Source organism: Amphiura filiformis, chromosome 6, assembly GCF_039555335.1.
Source record: "Amphiura filiformis chromosome 6, Afil_fr2py, whole genome shotgun sequence".
In the NCBI taxonomy this organism is placed as follows: Eukaryota; Metazoa; Echinodermata; class Ophiuroidea; order Amphilepidida; family Amphiuridae; genus Amphiura; species Amphiura filiformis.
In genome coordinates, this window is record NC_092633.1 from 54055216 (window position 1) to 54080505 (window position 25290).

Below are 25290 nucleotides of genomic sequence, written 5' to 3' on the forward strand. Positions count from 1 at the left end.
TGAAATACTAGACAACTGCAAGCATGCGTAACATGGGCTTGCATCCAAACCAGAAATTTGGGCCAAGAAACTGCATGTTAACCTGACTGTCCACCAACACGAAAAGATGTGCAGTTACAAACAAAATTAGGTTGAAAGTAGTTGAACTGCATGTCAATACAATTAAATGAAAACCATTATTTCTTCAAATGAATGCCTTCAAAGCCACACTTAACTGTGGATTTCAGGACATCACTAATATTGAGAATTACCAAGTCATACTACTGACAAACAGCGAACAAGGCTTAGTGTCACCTGACACGGATTCATGACACTTATTATAATAAATTGTGTTAATGACTACAAGGTTTAAATCAGAATGGCTGCCCCTTGCCTATTTATCACATGAATTCATACCTCGTCTTTTGATGCAACTCATTGCGACTATAGTTTGAAAATCATCAATTTTTGAAAAACAATTTGAAATTTGTGTTTGTAAAAAAAGTTCACCATATGTAGCCCGTCTAACCATAGACCATGGAAGATATGGTCTATGGTCTAACGTAACTATATACATTATGTTCAATACAATAAATTAGGACACTTTGTAATGGTATCCCCTTGTCCATTTCTTTTATCACAATTATTGGTTGTCACACAAAGGCCGCCAACATATTTTCCACTTTACTCAATCACTAAAAAAGTTCAGCTTTTCAACTTATTACGGTCTCCATGACAACCTCAAACTTGAGTGGGTTGCAACTTTTGGCAGACAATTCAAATACTACAGATAGTAGTGTATTCATTAGGAACAAATGAATGGGTATACACAACTGCCAAATCAAGGTCAATCGAGTTCCCGATATTTGGATCAGAGGTAAAAAAACCCGAAACAACAAACACACCCAAATTCCAGATCAATATTAGCTTTGATTGCAGTTTTAAGTGCTATTTTTGCCAAATGGTTTGTGCTTTATTTTTCAAGTTTTGTGTACCTGATCAGACAACTGACTCTTAAAATTGGTAGTCTCAGTCCCATATACTGTAAATCATGTAAAGATTCACATGAAAATTGCAATTCAGGTTTAAGCACTCAAGATTTACTTCTGGAGTACATTTCCAAGTAATTAAGCTTCTTGTAAAAGCAAAATCTGGGTTAAATACTGAGCATACTAACACAAAAAGTTTTTCTCATACCTGTATCATACTAACACTTACAGCAAACAAGAGACAAAGATGCTACCAGTGATTCAAATGTTATATATAGTCTGACCAGTATAAAGTTTAACCTGACCCATCTGTCAACCTTTGTTATCTCATATAGGTCATGCTCCCCGTTATACTGGATGGACTATAGCAGCTTTGATGTGTCGCTGTCAAGTTCACTTCACTTGTAGCGATTTGGCGCTGGGAAAATTAGAGACTTCTGATCAATATATCGGTGAGTTGCTTATTGTGACAGAGCGACCCGGAGACCCAACATGTCACCAAAACGCTACAGTCGTAATAAGTAACTGCTTACAGCGTTCGAAATTTTGGTTGTCCGGTTGCCCGGGACAACTAAAAAAGTCGCCGGACAACCAAAAATACTGATTCGGTTGTCTGCGGACAACCATAAATCTAGCCAAAAGTCACATTTGTAGGCCTCACGGACAACCAAAAACTTAGACGGACAACCAGAAATTGTAATCTGGTTGTCCGTGGGACAACCATTTATTTTTCCTAAATTCGAACACTGACTGCTTAGCATGGTACAACCTACATGCATACATAAGCAGCAGCCATTTGTTGCTAGTAATGTAAGTACATTCAGCTGACAGGATGCTTGCCGATGAATTGTCTAATGTTGACTGACATGAGGGATGAGTGATAGCTCAAAACAGGGTGTGATGAGCTCTTTGCTACAAGCACCCTATACATACAAACCCCTATGCCAGAACACAGTTTGTTACCCCCAATAAGCTTTAGAATGACCTTTCATGAAGATGAACATACATGTACAGCTTACCACTTTAAAGCATTTTATAAACCTATAGAATTCTTGATACTTCTACTATAATATCTAGGAATTTTAAAGTCACAATAATCAATAATACCAAATTGGCATACTTACTCTCTGCTTTAGACAATGAGCATGCACTAGAATCTATTAGTGCTAACTGATAGTGTTTCAAACTGGAGTCGTAGTCCGAGTTAACTTTGAACATATGCCCCAGCCTTAGTTGAACTTCATTGGCTCTGCTAAAGCCTGGGTCTGTATACAACACCTGCTGAAATGCTCTGATGGCCCTGCAAACAAACAAACAAAACAAACTTGGTTAAATTCAACAAATAGGAACAATCAAAACATGTTTATAAATAGCAATGTTGTCCTCTGCTGGAAAAAAAGATTGGTTCCATAGAAAATACCGAACTGTCCATTCTGCAGAATGGTCACATAAGAATTTCATACAAAGAGACACCTCCTTTTGTGTTCTCTATTTTGTCAAGTTTAACAATGACATTTGACATACCTATGAGGAACCCTCACCCAAAGATCATTTCACTGAAGTTACATCAAAATCCATCAAATTATGTGGACAAAAGAGCATTTTTGAACAATTTTGGGTAATGACCTCAACTGACCTTTGACCAAGAACATAGCTTACATAAATATACACCTCACTACTCATGGGCACCAAGTTTTATTGACAGGGAATCATACTTTGGCAGTGGGAGCCATTTCTGAACCATAAACACACATGTATGTACTACACTACCTGTCTGCGCCAGCAATAGTGAACCTTGTGTATTGTTATCAAAATGAGCACATCTGAATCGACATACCGAGGACCAAAATGGCAGATTTTGTGTGTGTATAGCTAGTATGATGATACAAAGGCAGTATTCAACAGTATATAATGTAAAAAGTCTTGTACATGTCTTCATTTACAGGCAAACACTGACATCCCCCACCCCCACACACATCCATACAGACAGCGTTTGGACTGGTCAGTGTCTCCATGCATATTCGCTCAAAAAAACCAACAAACTTAAAATCATTCACCATAATGTCCAGTCAATGACATAACATAATTACATAAAAACAGAAATTACGTCTGACGAAAGGAAGAAAATCCATTCATAACATATAAGGTTTCCCCCATTTCATGAATGAGTCATTGTGGTTTTAAAGGAAATACCGATATCGAGCCAAAAATATGAACATCATTCTAACAATAGTGTTATGTGTAAAGTGCAACAAGGAAGTGGTTTTGGATTGCATCCCACGTGGATGTGCTCATTACTACATTTAAGCAGTTTAATACAGAAACACCCTTTACTTTCAAATACAAGAACTTGCTTGTAAATATGACAATCTCATCAGACAGAAGCGACATTTTCCAGTACACATCTTTCCCTACTGTAGCAATTCATTTTGCACTAACTTGATTAAGCATTCATTTCTCATACATCTATTTACCTATAAAAAGCAATGAATCTTGTGATATACATGTAAGCAACAAACCTTGTGATAAGCAACAAACCTTGTGATGAACAAATACAATCAATGATTTGTTATATTGCATATAATTCAAATATGTTGATTTTATTACCACATTTCAATCAAGCAAATACAAAACCTGGAGTCTCCATAGAGCAGTAGAGCCCCCTGCTGTAGATAGACATTATAAACAACAAAATACATCCCTGTGTTTGGCACAGCCAGAAAGCCAGCCCGAGAGCGCAGAGAATCTCGGTTGTGAACTCCAGATGAACCCACTGCGCAAGCTAGCACTAGGTCAGTTTAAATGCCAAGGCATGTCTATGCTCCTCTCTCTGTCTCTCAACAAGCTGATGCCTTGCCTGTGCAGTGAGCACCAAGCAGAGCCTCTGAAGCAGAGCAGAGCAGTGTAGCAAAAACACTGTATGTAATACCAGTGCACCATCAAAAAATTTCAAAAAATAAAAAAACAACTAAAAAACCACTGTGGTTCACAAATTGATTGACATTAATTCAATTATTCTGTTATTGCGATGAAGTATTTTAATTTAAATTGCATGGCATGTTAACTGGTTGTCAGTCTTAACATGTTTGATAAAGTAACAGATTTCTGTACTAAATTTTGATGAAAATTGACTTGGATAACTCCTCCTATTATACCTTTGTACAGGAACCAAACATTGTTAACCGGTGATGAATCAACACTTTTCCAGTAGCGTATCATACATGTACGCAAATGCAAGTTAACAGAAGCGTGCATATACATGTATAATTATGAAGTGTTTGTACTTCCACCATGTTCTTCATAAAGAATTATATCATAATTGTCTAATTTGTCAAAATAAAACATTGATCTACCAATCTGGTCGTTGGGGGTATATGTTTCCAGTTATCTTGTTTTTTACCACCATTACATGTACAAATAACTACTATCACCCAGCATAAATAATGTGCATCTTGATGATGAGCGAAGTTAAGACTAGATAGAGTCTCTGAAATTACAAGTAAGCCAATATTTTTTTGTTTAAAATATTTTCATGATTTGAAGCATGATGATTATTTATCGATTGTTAATTTTGCGGTTGCCTAATACAGTACGTGCAAGGCATTATTGAGCAGTTCCTACATTTTTGCGGTGGTGCCTGGATTAGTGAAAATCACGAAAAAATAAAACCTTCACTAAAATAAACACTCACACATAGTAAGTTTTTTGTAACCCAGAAACTCATTTTCTTCAATGCTTATCAGCCAATGCTCTAAACAACTTCAAATCGGAACATCTCAGAGCGCACTACATATAGCTAACGGTACCCGTGTGTGCCTAGCTGCAAGCGTATATGCAACATGCGTGGGTGGGTATGAGGTACTCCGCATATTTGAATTTTGACAAGACTAGTTATATAAGTGAGCAAATCAGTCTATCATGATGATAATGCAGAATCCAAAAGAAGAAACCATGTGTCTGTATAGGACTGATCTCCATGTTAACATAAAATTTTAATGCAAGTACAGTGTAGCCCACAAAATGGGGAAAAGAAAGGTACTGTTTAGAATTAACACTACCCCCATGACAAAGTTGTGTTTTCCTTGCATGCATAGATTTGTCTGTCACAGTTATCTGCATGCTTCTTAAACAGTAGTGTAGCCAGCAGGGAGGGGGAGGGGGCAGAGTGTCCATTGTCACAGTAAAGCCCTTTTCATCCTGATCAGGGGCAAAAATAGTATAAAATGCAATATAGCACACACATCTTCTCTCTAAAAAACAAAACCGGTATTGTATGATGCAACTGCAATTTTTTTTGTCTGTGCCCCAAAATTGATCCCCCCCCTCGACCAAGAAAGCTGGCTACGCCCCTGTTCTTGAATCTATTCTTCCATCCTCAAACATTGACAAAAGGGGCATGTTTCCGTTGTGACACACAGTGACACAGTTGCAAATTTTCCACAGCAACAAACTTCTTGAAGAAGAGCCAAGTCCACAGCAAAAAATAAATAAAAATAAAAAATAAAATAAAATAAAATCATTTCACTCATCGGAACAATTGCAGCGGAGAACCAAAATTGCCGACTCAAAAGTGAAAAATGCCTGTAAAAAATATCATTTGGACTAAATACTGGTCTAATGAGACAAATGTCATATTCAAATGTGTTAACAAATATCATGATATTGTACCATCCCTAATGTTGTATTTGATGAAGCTATTCGTATAATACAGTATTGTCATACTTCAAGGTCATCAAGTGGGAGTATAAAATGTAGATGATCATTCACAAGATCTTGCTCAAAGAACCAGACAGGTGTAACAAAAAGGGGATTCCCCTCCTCCTACATGTATGCATCCCAGGAGTGTCATATCAATTGATTATAATCTAAAACATGTATTATTGCAGATGAAAAAGAGGGTGGCATTTTCAAAGGTCAGTAAATCAACTGAGATATTCTGGTCTCTGAAGAAAATGTTGGTCAATTATAGAAATCTTTCAATTGTCAAAACATTTTGTTATAAGAGGTACCAGCACATCTGGATTTATTCATAAAATGTTACACAAGCTTAGCATTTTATAGCATAACATAATCCATGATAATAAAATTGTCCAACTCGCCAAGGTCCTGACCATCTAAAAGAACATAGTGATATGTAAGGACAAGGTTACTTGCCCAAATCCTAGTATAAACATTTAGTAATTGTTGGTATTTAGTTCCTGCATAAACCTGCCAGTTGACCAGGCCAACAACACTATGTCAGAATGTTTTATTTGCAGAAAGTTTTCAAAATGTTTCGAAATGTTAGTAACTAATAACATGTTTTTTACATACATTTTATATAATCCTCCATTTTAAATGTTTTTTGTAAAACCTTTCATGTTTGCTGGGTATGTCAGATTGTCAGGAGTGTAAAGAAAAGTCCTGAAGAATGGTTAAAAAATTCTGGAAATCAGCTTTCTCCTAAAATCATATATTTGTAGGTAAGGAGAAACAAAAAATCATGAAATCTTTAAAATCCTGGAAAATTATTCCATGATTCCAGGAGAGGGTGAAAATCATCTTCGCACTTGAATTTGCTAAGTAAATGATAAAAACTGACAACAAATTATGTTAAAGAAACTTTTCCGAGAATAAAATCTTCTCCAATTTCAATGTCAAATTAAATTGTCTGCCCAACAGTAGAAAATTTCTTGACTCTCACCCACAACAATAACCTATGTTTCTGTCAACTCATCAATCCAAGAATAATATGAATACGTTGAATACGTTGATGCTGTAACCATGGAAGTGTCCTCTCACTGGATTCACTAGAATTCATCACCACTTGACTATCCTCATCCCCATCCATCCACCCACACATACGCATGCTCACTACGCTGTCTGTGCCAGATATTAGGGAAACCAGAGCAGCTGGTCTCTTACACAGTACTAGTCTCTCACCAGTTTTTTCAACTTGCAGCAGTCTTGCAGGTGACACAGCCCCTCAGCTATTTCACATCAATTTCTAATCAAATCTGCGGCATTTTGTACTCTCTTACACAACACGTCTCATCTTCACTAACTTCTTGCTGTCTTGTGCGCACTAAGCATGCTACATGTAAGTATGAGTGGTACCTTGTTCCAGAGTAGTACCTTGTTCCAGGCAGCTGCAGTCAATTTCAGACAGAATGAAATGCCGTTTCTTACGCTAGATCAATTCATACTTATCCGACTTCAGATTCAGTAATAATGGATGTGTACAGTGCATCAGCAAGCTGTGCAAAACTAAGCAAGCTAGCTGGCAATAAACTTATGAAAAGAACGTGCTGATATTATAATTTTACCTGAGCAATAGTATTCCTTCTGAATTTTTCATCATTTCACTAAAGAACAGCCTCCGTTCACTGCTATACTTGCATAGCCGTACATATATCGAATTTCTTCAAAAATAGATATTTATATTGCAAGAAAATAATGTAATTTTATATAAAATTAAAATTCATTCTATTTTCTTTTTTGTATAATTTAAGCAACTTAGAAATTTAACGAAAAACTAACAACATTTTGACTAATATCAATTTTTAATAATTTGCCATAAAATTGGTATTATATCACAAATTTCAAAAAATCAAAAAAAATCAAAATTACTTGATATCAGAAGGATATTTCTCGTATTCAGTATGCAATCAATTTGGTGTATCTGGTGCTTTCTCAGGTCCCACAAAAATACTGTGTAAACATCGCTATCCGATCCCTTAAATAATGTCAGAAGAAAAAGTAAACAGCTGCATAACAAAATATTTACCAAAAAAAAATATGTAAATCGTTTCCAAATTCATTATATGGAAAAGTAATTCACATTGATAAAATTAATACATTTTTCTACCGAAGCAGAAGCACAATTTTATGCAATATTTTATTATTTAGTATACATAATTTGCACTATCTACACATACCCATAAATGAATTCATATCATTTGAAACATGATTGCAGACCATTTATTGATTTTTTCAGCAATGAAAACCTAGCAAGCCAGTGATGTGGAGTAACCATGCCATGGGTCAATCAATGGGTCAGCTATATGTCAATCATCTGTCTCAACAATATTACCAAGAATGAATGCACACAATTCATGAAAATAAATGATCTGCATGTGAAAATACCTGGACAACAAATTTTCACCACAAAAAAATTATTATAATTTTTTCTTCTTTTGATTATCGCAGTTTTAATATTGGTAGCTGAAATCAGTAGTAGTAGACAACTAGACATGTACGAGAAACTGGGGAAAAGTGTTCATTTTTCATTGGCCTTTTTAAGAAATGAAATATTGTAAAATTTGCACATATTTTCAAATTTTTGTTGTTGCAAATTTGGCTTCATTTTTAGAAAGAGAAAGTACGGGTCCAAAACTCTAGGTTTTGGGTCTCTTCTTCATCCAATTTGGCTACTCCCCACACATCCCCACTTGAACCAAAATCTAGATTTCCCCCTCCCAAAGTTCAATGTACTATTTATTGGTACAATTACCGAATAGGGTGTAAATTGCTAGATTTGAGTCCAGTCCTTGTTTACAGAGTTTAGGTTGGGGTAGGGCAGTCTTGTAATAAGACTTGTTCATTTGCACCCTATTCGGCAATCGCTCTGTACTATTACATGTACCGATTGTACAAGTGATAGAATGAAACTTTATTATAAGGGGAAGGAAAATCTAGTAGAAAACAAACTTGAAAAATTATCGTGTGTCTGCAGCCCACACAAAAACCACACATGTGCCCCTTGTTTCTAAAATAAATTCAGAATGTCCTTATATAAAACCTCATTTGGCAAGTGTTTTCACACAGCCAAATATAGCCACAACTTCCTGGGCTTGTTAACAAGGGGTTAACCCCTATGGCACGTGGTCACAACCATGAACTTGGTTTCAAAGTTTTGTTCCTTATTACACCCCAGTAGAAAGGTTATGAGGAACGAAACTACGTAGCATGTACAATGATGGTGTAACAACAGCTCCTGGTACATATAATGCTGAACAAGAAATCAAAGATGTGTAAAAATTAAGAAAAGAAAACACAACTTGTTTTTCAGATCAAGAGTTCCATGAATATTTCATCATACATACACAAACATATAGTGCAGACACCCAACTAGTGAAAAGGAAAAGCAAACGGATAAAACCCGAGTTAAATATAACTCATGACAAGGTGCTAACTGCTGAGTATACATCCAAAGTTTTGAACGGAAAGTGAAAGTTATTTGGGAAGTTACTTCTTGCAAGACATTTTTGTGTATATGGTCTGTGGACACAATAATTTTAGTCATCGTACTACAATGTGCATTCAACAAGAACACAAAATTGACCATTCTTCCAGATTGCAGAGTATTATGTAAAGCTTTATCATTATGTATATGTACATCAGGAATATATGAATTAATGAATGTGAACACAATATAAAAAATATGCTAGTGGCCTCAAAAAGCCCTTACAATATGAATTGAGATCGAAATCACACAAAGAAAATTATTTTTCTTTATAAAAATACCCATGTATAAATGTAAGTCTTGAGGTTTAAGTGCAGGACTCAAGCAGTGCTGTACGGTGCAAAAACTGATTGAGGAGCCAATGTCTCCTAACTTTATAAATTTAGGCTCCCAAATTTTGCTCAAACTGAGGCGCCATCTCATCATATTCCAACCGCTCAAAGTCATTCTGCCACAATGGTTTAAATCTATGTTCAATTTAAAGTTTTTTTAGGCTTACTTCCATTTCCAGTTCTATGACCTTACATAACACCACTAGTACTATTAGCTTCATTAATAGTATCAATAGCTGTTGGATTCCCTGATTTTATTGTTTCATCACCCTTCTCCTCGTTCAAAAAGTTCATCAAATTCAAAGTTCTTTTTGACTTTGACACCATCTTGAGTATTTAAAAAACAATCAAAACTTTTAACCTATCCTATTCTATTTGCTGGCGATTAAAAGCTTCAAAAGTTGGTCGCCATTGGCGCCAAGGATTGAAGGTTTAGTCGCATCAGAAAAAATCTAGTCGCCAATGCAACTAAAATGTTTGCACCGTACAGCACTGGACTCAAGGAAACTGTTGTGACTTCTTACATGTATTAAGTGTAGTTGTAGGAAAAAAAATTTGCACTGAGAAAAATTAAAATGTCTGCAATTCAATGTAGGCTCTACATGTTCCAAGGTAAAAATTAGCCGCAGTCTGTGGCCCTCACGGACTTAGCGAACGTGTAGCACGAGGAACCGAGCGCGTAGCGCGAGACATTCAATTGAGTGCGTCAGCGCGAGACGCAACCTCTCTGGATAGTATACTACCGTACTGACGCGAGTATAGTCCCACCCCGTTTTTGGGTGAACATTTTTCAAAATTGGGGGGTGGGACTATACTCGAATTTAAAAAAAAAAAAAAATTGAATTTGAATGCATTTTGAAATCATTAATAGAGTATGACATGAATACAAGTTATCAATTTTCATATTAAAAATACAAAACATCTTGAACAACCATGAATGATCCTAGCATTTAGGTCTAGGTGCTGGGACACTCCAAAGCCGAAAAAATAAATAACACAAAAAAAAAAAAAAAAAAAAAAAACTTTTTTTTTTTTTTTTAAATTCTGAATTTTTTCAAAAACTTGGGGTGGGACTTTACTCGAAGGTGGGACTATACTCAGCGTCAGCACGGTAATAGCAACAGAGCCCGAAAGTAGTGCTAGGTAAAAATCTGACCTAGATTGCTGGAAGACCAAGCAATGTTTATGGAAGTAATAGTATGGTTACATGCAGCATACATGTAGTAAAAACTTGAAAACAATGGAAACTAATTAAAGCACTGTACAATGTATTTCAACCTAATTAATGCCCTTCTCAAATTACATGCAGCAATCCCTATGGAGTTTTCTTCTATCTGTAGCAGCACAGATACATGTATGTTCCAATATCTGTGGTAGAAGCATTCCCTTTCTTTGCACTTTCAGCATGAAATTGAGTACAAAAATGTGAAATAAATCAAATTACAGTCAATAATCAAAAATCTTTTCCAGAGTTTCAATATCAAAATTGTGTCACAGAAAACAGAAAATGTCAATTTTGACCTTACATATTAAATAACTCCCATTGTGGCCTGTACATCATCCGCGATAATCAACTTTTGAAAGCAACCCTAAACACGGATTTAACCTTTGGCTGAAATGATACCCTAAACAGGTAACACGCGCCTGTTTTCACACCCTAAACAGGGATGTTGCTTCAAATTTCATACCGTAAATTTCATTTCCGCATATTAGCAATTGCAATTTTGCTACCCTTTTTTCAAATTTGTTCATGTTTTTGACACCCTAAACACGATACACGCATATCGTGCCTACCCACGAAAAACTACCCTTTTTACGCATTTTTATTATCGCGGATGGTGTACAGGCCACAATGGGAGTGACCCCCTGGGAATAACTCAGCCCCCTCTCCCCGCGGTTTGGCTTCAAGCACCCCCGGTCAAAGTTGTTTTGGCACACCTGTGTGTATCTGCAGCATTGTTCATCAAAACATTAACTTTTAACTTAGGATTAAATTCTGGCACCAGTGCAGTTAATCTCAAAACAAAAATCATGACGTGTGTACACATTGTGCATAAGATTCAACTTTGAATGATATCAATTTTCAACCTTTGAAGTTTGATAATATGAAAACATGATTGTTCAAACAGTGCACTAATTTTATCTTTTCCCTGGAAAATCATGAAAACAACTTTCAGAATCTGCACGTAGTCCCTGATAAAGTCTGATATAGTGTGCTTCAGGATTGCAGCAAGCATGTCATCGCTGCCCCATTTTTGGGTTAATTTAATGTGTTTTCTTCACAAAATCACAATCTGTTGAAACTAAACTGTATTTTGGACACTCAAAACAAAGCAAAGTTATGACCTTTGCAAACTGTTATGGCAATATACATGTACAAGCTCAAATAATGTGTGTTTATTTGCTGTTGTTGTTTTGTTTTTCTTTCAGTGTGTGCGTAGGGAGGGGGGAGAGGCTTGCAAGTGCTCATGTAAATGTGTGAACACAATTCCACATTCATACATGTACATACTAGCCTCTATGCTTAGTACAACAATAGATATCAGCAAAGTTGGACATATATTAAAAAAAAAAAAAAAAAAAACACATTAGGCATTAGGTTTTCAATTTCTCTTTGAGACTCGGGATTTAATTAAGGCGGCCTAATCAGTGATCATCAATGTACAAATTCAATGGAATTTACTTGTAAATAATATATTGATTGTGTTGTCTAGTCAGTGTAATCTAGTAAAAGATCACTGAATGCTTTCATATACATGTGTATTATGTAGGTGACTGACTGGAACAAATACAACATCAACAAACACAATAAAGTCCTTCCAAGAGGAAACGTCAACATCATCAAGATTGGCCCCCCCCCCCACTCATTTTACCTCGCTATCATGGGTGTCAAGTTCTATCTAATGATATTTAAACATTTTGAGAACTGGAAAATGCTACAAATTGTATTTACAATAATAGTATACACTCAAAGTTGATAGTTAGGCTATCCTGGAGGCAATTACTTGTCATTGACATTTGACAACAAATAAATTTAGCACTTGAAGTGAACACCAAAACAAATGTTGTATACGTCAACAAACTTGCATTTAAAAAATATTATGTAAGTTTTACGATTTTGTTCAATTCCATAGCCTGTCCAGAATGACAGAATGACCATCTTCAAAAAAAATTAGAACACTCACTATGCACAGGTTAGTCAACTATTGACCTTGCTGAGCTGTACTGCGGTTTAGTGGTCTACGTGCAGTGCACATACCATACACACAAAGAGTCTATTCCTCACTCATTGAAAGAACCCAAAGAAGAAATCAATGGTATTTATGAATAATAAAGTGCTTCACACAATCCTCCTTCATGATGACTTTTTTTTCCAATACAACATAACAATTTTCTCTACTAACGAAAAAAAATCTATCATACTTACCACTATGTACAGTTACTTATGTTCCACAACAAGTTGAGACCAAGAGAGCTAAGCCGGCTGGGCCGGTGGAAAATCAGCCAATCAACAACACCGCGCAGCGCTTCCCTTTAAATAAGCCTGCCTGCTCGCCAGACGTATGACCTAGTATACTCGCTAGCACATTACATGTATATGGAACTCAAAGACTTGGCACTGTTCCATACAACTTTGCTGTATAAATATACCAACAGCCAAGTTCACTGTGTGGGCTAGTGCAAGTTGGTGGTGTTGTCAAGTGGGTTGTAAGAAAGAAGATGAGAAAATGCACCAGGTATGATGAATCAAAATGAGTAGGAAGAGATGGAAATCAAGCAGCTTGTCTACATTATAAAAATCCTCTTGATCAAATACTCCCAGTTACTACACACAGTGCCTGTACAATGTACATGTGTGTATAGTATGTACTCAGCAATCTACCATGCATGCATAATCAGCTGCTTTCCCATATCCTCTCTTTGTACTGTAGGGTACAGCACACAACACATAATGGTACAGTCCAGTAATAGGGGAAGGTCATCCACTAGCGCCAACACTACTTGAGGGGCAATTTTCTGAAGTGACAATTGAAAATGATCCCACAGTTACACAGGCCCCACACTCATCACAGTTTCATATCTATTCACATCCTTAATTTGCAAGTTATCCACAAGGGAATTATGTGCTTTTGACTTTCAGTAGAGCTAAAAAACAACCAAAGAGAGATTCACAAAAATACCCTGTATACCAATGGAATATCCTGTTTTAGCGCACAGCTTATTGAGCTCACAGGCTTCTATTATGATAAACACAGGCATACAGACACACACACATACACACCCCTCTCTAGTACTGGCTGTATACATAAATTACTTGACAACCAAAATACATTCTTATCAGTAAGGACTCTGGACCCAGGTCATTAACACACACAATTATTATTGACAATAAATATTAATAATAATGCAACATTTCTCATCCTCACACTTTTGTCCAAAAATCAACTGACACAATTGTTTTTCAGTATTAATAATATCTTGACATGACCTTAACATGACCTTATAGTAATACAGGTGGGCACTCTACTAATTGGAAATCCTGTCTAATTAACCTTCAATATAACCTTATTAACACTATGAACTGAACCCCTTTGTTTAGTAATACAATGGATATGTAGCACATAGCAAAAAGGTTAAATACATTTTCATTGCCACATATTCTTTCCACCCCAGTTGTCTCAAAACAAATAAACAGAATATTATTAAGTATAATTTATGCATTCAGTCACTGTACAAAAAACTACAATATACCTTTAAAGCCATATTGAAACATTTGCCGAGGAGATGCCGTCAAGTTATGTCAAAATTCTGATTTTAACATGACTGCAATAAAGTTAACTAACATACCCTGCACAAATCATGGCGCTACATTGTAGGTGCTGTAGTTGTGACAAAATCCGAGATTTTTAATAAAACAACTGAATACGTAGTGTAATTATTGTGATTGAAATAATAGTCAAACGCAAATGTGATCACGCCAGCGCTGCGTGTCTTCGCGTATACACGATAGAGCGTTGCATGCTTTCGCGATAGACCATGAAAATACGCGGTAATTACGTAGCAGTCTCGCCTGTTACATTTCATGGACTAATCGGATGATGCGGAGACTTTGACTGGTGGTACGGGCTCTGTTTTCTCTCTCCTCTGTGCGCACAACATTGGTGACATTATGCGAATTTCTTTGTTTTGCCTTATCTGTTATGGTCAAAATTAAAAAATGGACATATCTGATGGTGAAAAGAAACATAATCTACCAAGTTACAACATAAATTTAAGTCCAGAGGGTTCTCAATTATATTGGCTGGGAGGCCATCCATGGAGGGTCAAACACATTTCAAAGATGTTTGAGGTCCAAATACACCTTGTTTTGCTATGGGCCGGCCCGTGAGCCGCCTATTGAAAACCTAAATCAACACAATGAACCAATATGTTGAAATTTAAATATAAAAATACTTTCCACATTCAAACGATGAAGTACACAACAATTATGCTTCACAGATATAGCATAAAAACTATTCATGTCCAAAATCACTTTTTTTTCGCTGCTAATCTTTTTTTTTTCTTCATTGCCGCACCTTATGTAAAGATCTTCAAATCTCCATCAGGTCTAGCACCTCACTTGCACGTCTTGCAGTGGTCAAAAAATCTCTCAATTTTTGTTTGCAAACTAATTTATTTTGTTTCATTTGCTTATTTTTTATGTTTATTTTCTTGCTATTTTCTCATTTCCCATGCTTCAGCATCCCCACCATGCTGTGGATGAAATAACAGGTTTATACAAATTTACTGAATGCATTTATATTTATTTTTATCTCATTTCTATTACTTTGAAGTTTATTCAAATATGTCCAGATGTACACTAGGGATTTAACAGGAATCTGTGAATCCATTAGAGCAACGATTCTCCAAGGAAGATATTTGTATGAATTGGCTACTTCTTATAAATCTTACGCAGTTAGCAATTAGCAAGAATCAAAACAATTCCCATAATTGTTTTTCTGCAAGAATCAAACTTGTACTGTCCAAGGAAATGATATGGTGTAGTACCAGGTAGAACCTTAGTGTCTGTAAACTGCATAATTATTTTAAAGAGAGAGTCTTGAATTGTACAAAGAATAAGACGCCGTTTACACAAAGCCCGAAGTTTACTTTAGTCAAATTTGAACTTGACTCCATTTGTGTATAAACAGGGTCGCTGCGTTTTGGAACTCGACTTCAGCAGTCGACTTCTAATGTCCATTCAGAGCAACTTTTGTCAAATTCAAACTCGACTTTTGCAGTGTAAACAAACACGCAAGTCAAGTTTATAATGATTATAAATTATAATGGGTTATATATTGAGCAAGTGAATTGATGTTGCAACTGAAGTTGACTCCTCTCTGTGTAAATAGGGTATTAAATGATACTCAAATCATTTTTAATCTCTTTTATTCACACAAGTTGAGTTAAATGTGTAAGTTGTAAGTAGTATATACACAACTTGACTCTCGAAAGTATTGATTATGTAGAGACACTCAATATTAACTACTTGCTGCTACTTGCAAGTTAATTATTAATAATTATTTCTCATGTTCAGCACTTTACACAAGTTAAATATAAATTATAATGTATACATTTGTTATGTAAACTCTTGTATCCATGAATCTCCAAATTATCTGTCTAAATCATTAATTTATCAGTAAGACAACAACATGCTCTGAATTATCTGATTTCTGAGATTCTCCCCACGTACAATGTGTTTTGCACATATCTCTACAGAAAATATGAAATGAACTCATAATAAATGTGACGTACGGTAGTCCATTTTATGGAATAAAATTTCATCCCTCTTTCCACCCAGATTTCTTAGCATGGCTTATCATTTATGAGGAAATTATGGCACGCACAACTACAATGAAGTAAGATTTCAGATAAATCACAAACTTGTATGTCTTCTCCGGCCTTGGGGGATCAGTCTCAAGACAACTGTTGACGTAGACTTAAAATCACATTGATGTACAACTGCGTAACCACTACATTATACGACATATGATCACGAAATAATACTTTTCTTTGAAAACAATACTTAGTTATTTAAAGAGATAATAATTTGTATTGACTATGGAACAATCATCATGCAATAACTCTATGGCAACCATGGATTTGATTAATCATGTAAATAGGTTTGATCAAGTTGACTGCACTTTAAGTCAGAAAATTCAGGGAAAATATTGTAAACTTGCATACTAAGCCCTACTTTGATAATTTATTGCACGTTTTACAAGGCACTGTCAATTTGCAGTTCCCATTTCAATCAGAAACCAAGAACAAAATTGTGTGGAAGGTACAAAATGACTCGGATATACTCAACGTACATGAAACACTGAAGTGATCGAACCGTTGAGAACCTAGAAAAAAATTGTGTCAAGGCAACAAAAAACCCTGTTCTATGGGCGGGCGGACCTTTGAAGCAGGGTCGGTCAGGCATTTTTTTAGCAAATGACTCTCATTAAAACATTTTCCTTCACATCGCTCAATTTTTTCCAATTAAAATATATCTACATTTTGCATACAGCAAATTGAAGAAAATCCCCAAACATAAAATCTGGGTCAGTCAGGACCGTAAAACAGGGTTTTTTTAAGGTGATTCGGATATTCAGATGGACATTGGACATGAAACATTGAAGTATGAAATTTAAGTGCGCATGGACAAAATGATGGATCTTTTCAAATCTTGTGCCACAAAAATAATGTATTTTAAGGTACTTAGGACTGAATTGGGAGTGTATCAACTTGATCTGAGGAACACCATGACCTATCAACAGTTAAATTTGGAAGTTCATGTGAATTTTTTAATATTTTATTACATTTATTACATTTATTACATTTATATATGAAAAACATTTGGAGTTTGTGCAACTATATTACTGATACAGGCTGCTCTACAAGCATGCATTATTGTAAGACCAATATACTGTAATGTTTATGTGGAGGATTGTCTGCCTTTCGTCTCTTTCGTAAAATAAGCCTAATTTACAGGCATTATGGTTTTAAGTTGGAATTCTACAGCAAGTTTCATTTGGATGGTCACTCTAAAGTAACTACAATTTAGTACTTGATTTCAATCCCTGACTGGACCCCAACACAGTAACACTACTACTGTAAAACCAGAAATGTTTGCGTGCATTTTAATTTCGCGAATTTCGCGAATGATGTTGAGTCGCGAAAAATTTTATGCCGTGAATATTTTCATAAAAGTTTTAAATCATGCCTGTTTAAAACACCAGTGCAGTAAGCTTACATGTAGTATTGGCATACCTTTGTAAAAAACTAAAGCTAGAAGATCAGTTCTGTAATATTATAATACCTTTGTTTTCTTTGAAAATAAATGTTGAAGTTCATCAGTTTGATAAAAAAAAAATAATACCCCACCTTCTTGCGGTCGCATGTTGAGATGTTCCGACCACGACCGTGTGACGTGTCATCCGGTATCCACATCTGCCATTTTGTACCTATACCACTGCGAATGTGTGTAGGGGTCCAAATGTTGAATACATAAGTTTTTATTTTTCATCACAAATTTGCATAGAGTAAGTATTCAGCTTTAGAAGATCAGTAGACATAGAGAAACCCGATAAATGAAGCATTTAATCATATTTTGAAATCCATTTTGTCGAGTTTTAGCAAAAAATAATTCCCCATCTGCCACCACCCCCGTAAGATGAATGGAACATGCCAAAACTTTTCATTCATAATTATGCTAATTAGAAACAACAAAACAGAAGGATATGATAGTAAACAAATAAAGTAAACATGTAAGGATGTTTAGTAAATAATATTAAAACATTTTAATGACACAGGTTAATTGATAATAATTTTTTTTGACCACTACCGATGTGATGGTTACTTACTTTCAGAAAATGTTAATTTTTATTGCTAAAACCAAGATGGCTGCCAGCCTGCACCTGTTCTGGTGGTGGTGGTCTCACGAGGCAAATTTTGCGATTCGGAAAATATTTGAAAAAAAAATTTTGTTGCTCAGAGGTGATACCACTATGACTGCTGCCCCATGGAATATTACTCTAATAGATCCCAGTGGAATTTCGACATGCAGGGTCAGCATTTACAACAGAATTTATCCAAACATGTCTGAAGTAAGCTTAAATTTGCTATAGGCAACATGCACTATAATGTACATGCAATGCTTGAACTTGACAATCGCGAAATTTTCATGTCATGAATATGGCTTATATGGTTAATTCGCGAAATTTTAAACCCGCGAATATTTCTGGTTTTACAGTAATCCATACAAAACAATACAGCACAAAGCGACTGCAAGATCATGCATCACACATGATCCAATTGACCCATTCCATGTCAACTCCAGGGATGTGCACCGCAGCACCTCTTCAATTTTTGTCTTTTTCTGTGTGGTGGTAGATATTGATGAGAAAGTAAAATCCTGAAAATTTGAGCTTCATACTTCATTTCGCTTTTCCCGTGGCATCAATTTGAAATTTAGGGGGTCAGCGTAAAAAATGTGTCGCAACGCGAAAAACGACGTTTGGAGGTCCATAAATGTATAAAGGGAACCCTTTACAACTTTGAAAAGTATGTATCATGGGGTACTTATTTGTGTAGAATTCAAATCTGGCATCAGAAAACTTGTAACTCTTTTACTTTAAAAGATATAGGGCCCTCAAAATGCAACTTCGTCCACCCAGGACCAACTTTGGGGGGTCAGAACTCCAAAAGTAAAAATAATTCTATGGTCCATTTTTTTGCCAGTCAGAGCCCTTTGGTAGAACATTACTCTTTTCCAATATTGAGCCTATTAGAATACTTTTAGCTGAGATATTACCCATGCAAAACCCCAATTGTACATTTTTGTACATTTTGAACCCCCTGAAAACCAATGTCAGACATTTTGCCCCACCATCAACTTCAGGTATGTTTAAGGTATGTCCTTGGACAACATTTCTAAGAGATATTGGCTTGGGGTCTTGATGGCTTCAACTCTGACGTATGAGTGGCAAGAGTGGCTTTCAGAGTCATGCCGCTGCCGCTCCGCTTGCAGAAAAGTACAAGCGGCATGATGAAGCGTCATGCTGCTCAGCGGCAAGCGGCAGAAAGTATGAAACCAGCATTACTCTTCATCTTCTTTCTTTCTTCCTTCCTTCTTTTCTTCCACTTGGGCAAAAAGCAGGTTGGGAGTTGGGGTTAAGTTTTCCTGGTTTTTATCTCATAATCATACAAGAATAGTACCGGTTCAATAAAGATTTAAAATTCTTTTGTTTATGTGTTCGAAAATAATCGGCATCTTCACAAGATAATGGAGTTTGTGTCATCGTCTTCTTTTGTGTTCATCACTACTTTCAATTGACAGGAAACTACACAACAAGTTATGATATGCTGGTCCTCCTGGGAGATTAAGCACTAGCCACTAATGCATCTAAAGAATCTTCCAGAATAAAGATAGAATCTTCTTGTTTACATGTTCATTCTTACACCAGTCATTAAATGGGCGTGGGTCCAATCTTTTCATGTTCTGTTTTTTATCTCACATATGAGAAGCAAAAATGTGTATAACTAGAAACGTCATGGTTTTCAACATGTGGCATCAATTGGGATTTAAATGTCAAACTATATGAGTGGTAACCAAACAAACAAAACCTCAAATGACCTTTGACCTCCGTAAGTGACCCTGGATACCACCAATCACAGACTACTACAGACCATCTATCAACAGTCAAGGTCCCTGTGCATTGTATGCTGTGAATTCTCACATATTCATGAGGACCGATTGTTCGATTGTGCCAAGTCCAACAATCATGCCAGCGTTGCGTGCCTTCGCAATTACAAGATAGAGCATAAAAATATGCGATAAGCGCATAGCAGTTTTGCCTGTCGCATTTCATGGAACAATCGGCCCTCATTATCGGTATGGAGACTTTGACTGCTTGAACGCAGTCTGTTATCTTTTTCGTCCATGCCACCAATAAATGAAGGTACCCATAATGCAGCTACATGTATGACCTAAATTTGATATAAAATTGGATCGTTTGAGCCCATATTTATTGGTTGAGCTATGAGTTTTAAAATATTGGACGAGACGTAGTCGAGTCCAATATTTTAAAACTCATAGCGAGACCAATAAATACTGGGCGTAAAGCATCCAATTTTATCATTATTATGCTTTGGATCCAATATTTTCACACACCTGGACTCATCAAAACATAATAATGGTTGCATGAGGATTTAAATTGTTCATATGAGATTAGATTTTTAGTCTTAAATAATGATATTTTTACAACTTGACCTCAAATGACCTTTGACCTCAGTATATAACCTTGAACACCACCCAAAAAAAAGCAGCCCGAGTTCTGATCATAACCCACCAATCCTGAAAAAGTCAATCCGCCTATTCATTCAAGATACCTACGGAACCATTATGAGCTATGAACTTGTCCAATGAAAACCACTATATTTTACTTCCAAAATTTTTTTAAAAACTTGACATAAAGTTTTGATTTGTCATGTTTAAAATCAAATTTGTATCATCAAGAAAGATGTACCAACTACAGCTAGCCCACTTTAAGCTGTGACATCCACTTGTTCAGCATGTTCTCTTCTGAATAGTTTTAATTAACCGTTTCACTGAGTTCACTAATGGTGCCAGTGATCCGGATCCGCATGATCAGACTGGTAAATTCTAAAGCACATGGCTGGGCACAGGTTTCCTAATTTGTAGCTACAGATTTTCCAAAGCAAAAAACATCAAACAAATTTGATTTTTTTGCACCCAAATATATAACACATTTTGAGGACAAGCAGAATCTCAGGACAATCTCCATTTTTTCCTTATTTTGGACACTGTACGGAAGTATGTACAAACAATGCAAAAACAGTATGCCTCGCGGTGGAGGTATAACAATGCCTCACAGGATAGATTGAATAGTACATACACTTTATAGTTAGTTAAGACAATTCACCTTGTTTTCTTCCAATACCAAAATCTTATTTTTGATGAAGAATATGGGGATGAGGCTGTGTCAATTGGGTCACGCCCCTTTAAGACATTTTGCACTCTCAGAAAGTTCCAAAATCTTTTTCATTCTGAGAATGCATTTATAGTATAAATGCATTTATAAATACAAACACATTTTGCGTACAATCTTTAGGACATCGCCTGTAATAATTTTGTGTAAATTTAGTTTGAACATGCTCCATGTAATAATCAAATGTGTTACTATTACAAAATCTATTACACTTACAGAATTTAAACAACTTGGATTTCAAAGGTTGTAAGAGTGAGATTGTTTCAGTGGGAACAGGGAAATATATATGAACAGAAAGAATAATACTTTTCAGCCCTATCTTGAACAGTCAACATGGAACAACTTACAAGATGGGAGCCAAACGAGCCATCCATATCCATGCGAGGTGATTTTTTTATTCAGATTTTTACAATCTTCACATCAAAAAGGAGCCTAAGACAAGGTTCGAAATGTCACCCCGGTTTGACTGACAAATTTGCCAAAAAGTAAAGTTATTGCTAAAACAATAAAATACACTTTTTCTACAGTGAAATTTTGTGCAGAATCTGAATCTGAAGTCAAAAATACCTACAGTGCTTTAGTTTTCAAAATCCAAAATTCCTATGGCAATTTCCTATACGAAAAAGTGTGTCCAGGGCTCTAAAATGGGCATATCAGATTGTTAAAAAAATCCAGGCTTTTTAAATATACACAGTGAGCACCAATAACTCAAACTTGTTGTAGCCAAGTATCTTGGGCACATCAAGTTTGAATTTTAAGTCCATAGGTCGATTATTAAAAAAGCCTGGATTTTTTTAACAAACGCATGTATTTTTTTCACGCCCTTGAAAATTAAGGGGTAGGGGTAACATTTTGTGCTTTTTCTGAATATTTATAAACAATAATAAATACAAATTTATTATCAGCATTTAGCTTATTAAATGCTGAATAAAGTGAGGGGTAAATCTTCTTTGTAGCACCTTCTGATCAAATTTTATGAATGTTACAAGCCGTTTGTCATCCGGAAATTGAGTTTTTTCGTGAATCTTTTGTCACAGCAAATGTCAATTTCCAGTGACCATTACAAGAAAAATAAATGATCAATATGGCAAATAATGGTTTTGACTCAATGGTACTACCCTAAATTAATGAATACAAGTGATAAATGGATCATCATTAAAGGTTAAATGGGTATAATCAGTGATTCTAAATGAAGGCTCCAAAATTTTGTCACACGAAAATGGCGTTTTTTTGGACAAAATTGACCCAAAATCAGTACTTTCCTCAAAAATTATACTAGATACAAGGTTTTAAGTGGTAAAATTAGAAACTACAAACAATTTTACCCCAGAAATGACCTATAAGCATATGTTTTATTGTTATTTTCACCCTCAAATATTTTTTTCACGCTCGTGTCAGTCAAATCGGGGTGAGTTCTTGAATGCTGTCCTAAACACATTTAAACAAGCAAAATATATAGAGAAATTAATGAAAAACAAATCTTCATTATCTTCACCATTCATATCTTGAAAGTTGAAAAGCAGATCAGTTTTTCAGGCACAAGCTATAATTCTTTTTTAACAATTGATGTCAAATATGTTAAAATTTCATTTGGTCAAAATCGGCTAGGAATTGCAGTGTGATTTGATGCAACACATCGCATGTAAATCCTCCAGCCTTAAACTGACAGAAAGAAACTAGATACATCTTCTTTTCAAGCCAAAAACAAATTAGTTGTGTTGTCCTCAGCAACAGACCCTAAATCTTGAAAAATCAGGGTCACATTTTTTTTTTTTTTGAATGCCAATTTTTACACTTAAAATTGATATTTTATTGAAAGACTAGTCTTAAATTGATTATCTAACAAGTATCCAGTAGTCAGAATTGACAAAATGTCCCTAATGGAAGAAGCATTATTTAATATTTTGTGGGTATTTTTCAAAAACTGAAGATTTAGAGAAAAAAAAGAAAAAAGAAAATCGACCGACCAACCGACCCAACTTTCCATTTTTCACACTTGAGAGCAACACAACATTTTTTTTTTTTTTTTTGGCCTTATTCGGAATACAAGAAGCAGAGGTACGGTAGCTCTACAACTAAATTAACTACATGCGTCCCGTATGCCTGCCTGCCGTGTGGGGCAGTAAGTCTGGTACTGATTGTCTTGTATACAGAGTGATCACATTATGTACCTATATAAATTATTTATCATGTGTGCTACCTTGCATGTGGGCTTACAAAACAAGCATAGAAGGCTCCTGGTAAGAAGCACAAGAGGGCTCTCCTTACTGGTGACTGTAATCAATGATCAGAGGTTGTATGTCAGGGTGGTTGGTATTAATGTCAATCTTGGTAAGGCACTAATGCTGAGTGACCACATTGAATAAGAACCGTTTTGTTTATGAGCTGTGCTATCTGAGCTTAAAGTGTTAAATTAATAATCTGCATTAATATTTTGAATTGCTGCACAGAATGTAGACCTCCTGCCTAAAATTATTTTTTTTTTTTTTTACTATTTTTTTCCTTTTTTGTTACTTTACAAAATGAACAGAATAGACAATCCTTTAAAATTGTGACCAAGCCACCACGGGACCACGTAATTATGGGAGACAGCCCATTTCAAAGCTTCTCTTATTAGGAATTTGTAATTATTCTTCATTACTGAGTATCTATAAAACTACAGTAGGTAGGCTATAGTTTGTTCAGCTTGTAATTGGTAGGAATACTTAGGATTTTACCGCTACGCCGAAAAATAGACCGACGTAAGAGTGATATGGTTGACCTGATTGGTATATATATTTTGCATGTTGAAGAAAGTAGACAAAATATAGGACGTCAATTAATAATTGATGACGCTTCTGGCGAGATGTCGCAAGACAATTCTCAGAATAAAATATATTGATATTAATCAGCAATGTTATAAGGCCCGCAGATTACGAGCTGATCAAACTTTATATAGGTCACATTTAGATGTCACAATTTACTTGTCTAGGTATTGAAGAAAATCAATCAACTCTCTCTTGATCATACTGATTACACCACCAATGAACCCTGAAAAATGAAACCGGAAAAAAGAAGAACAAAAACGTCGGTTTTTGAATTTTTTTTACTAGTTTTTTAATGTTTTTCCTACCCGTACACAAACTCTAACCCAACCAAACCTTACAACATTATACAAACCCACCCAAGCCCAACTAGCCTAACACCCTTGCCCCAAACCCCAAAATGGAATTAGGGGTGATTACACCCTAAAATCAGACCTATGTTTAGTAAATGCATGAATATATATTAATAAAGTTTCAATTCCTTTATTTAGCCTCATCTCATCATTTTTTATGGCTGCCGTATTCGTTCCATTAACCGCCCATGCCCCTATAAGCGGTGAAGCGCCCACCCAGTGATTTTATAACAAGCAAACTGATATTACTTTATTAACTGCCCATGCAAATCTGAATCATGATCTGAAACATAATGACACACAAATGATGAAAGATGAAAATTTTGGGCCTTTTTTACGTTTTGTTTTTTACCTTATTGTAAAAAATAAGCGCCCACCCAAAATGATTTTCTTAAGCGCCCTGGGCGGTTAATGGAACGAATACAGTAATTATAGGAAAGAGAAACCTTTCAAATAATTTTGGAAATTTAAAAAAAATCTAAAATTCTAAAAATTGGGAGTGCAAAAGCTTTTTTTTCTGGGTAAGAATTCTTTTCTTACATGCAACAGCCTTTTTCTAGCAGGTTAGAAA

General features: G+C 35.6%; 1 protein-coding gene across 5 annotated transcripts in view; it reads right to left on the minus strand.

Moving 5' to 3' along the window:
- LOC140155623 (histone demethylase UTY-like) overlaps positions 1-25290 on the minus strand; it is a 75768-nt gene that overhangs the window by 29020 nt on the left and 21458 nt on the right. For 4 of the 5 annotated variants that reach the window (XM_072178539.1, XM_072178537.1, XM_072178538.1 and 1 more), the window contains exon 6: positions 2093-2268. In XM_072178539.1, the coding sequence (XP_072034640.1) occupies positions 2093-2268 (176 nt within the window). Of the gene's footprint in view, positions 1-2092; positions 2269-12951; positions 13405-25290 lie in introns of those variants that run through there. The other variant, XM_072178540.1, reaches the window with a different exon arrangement.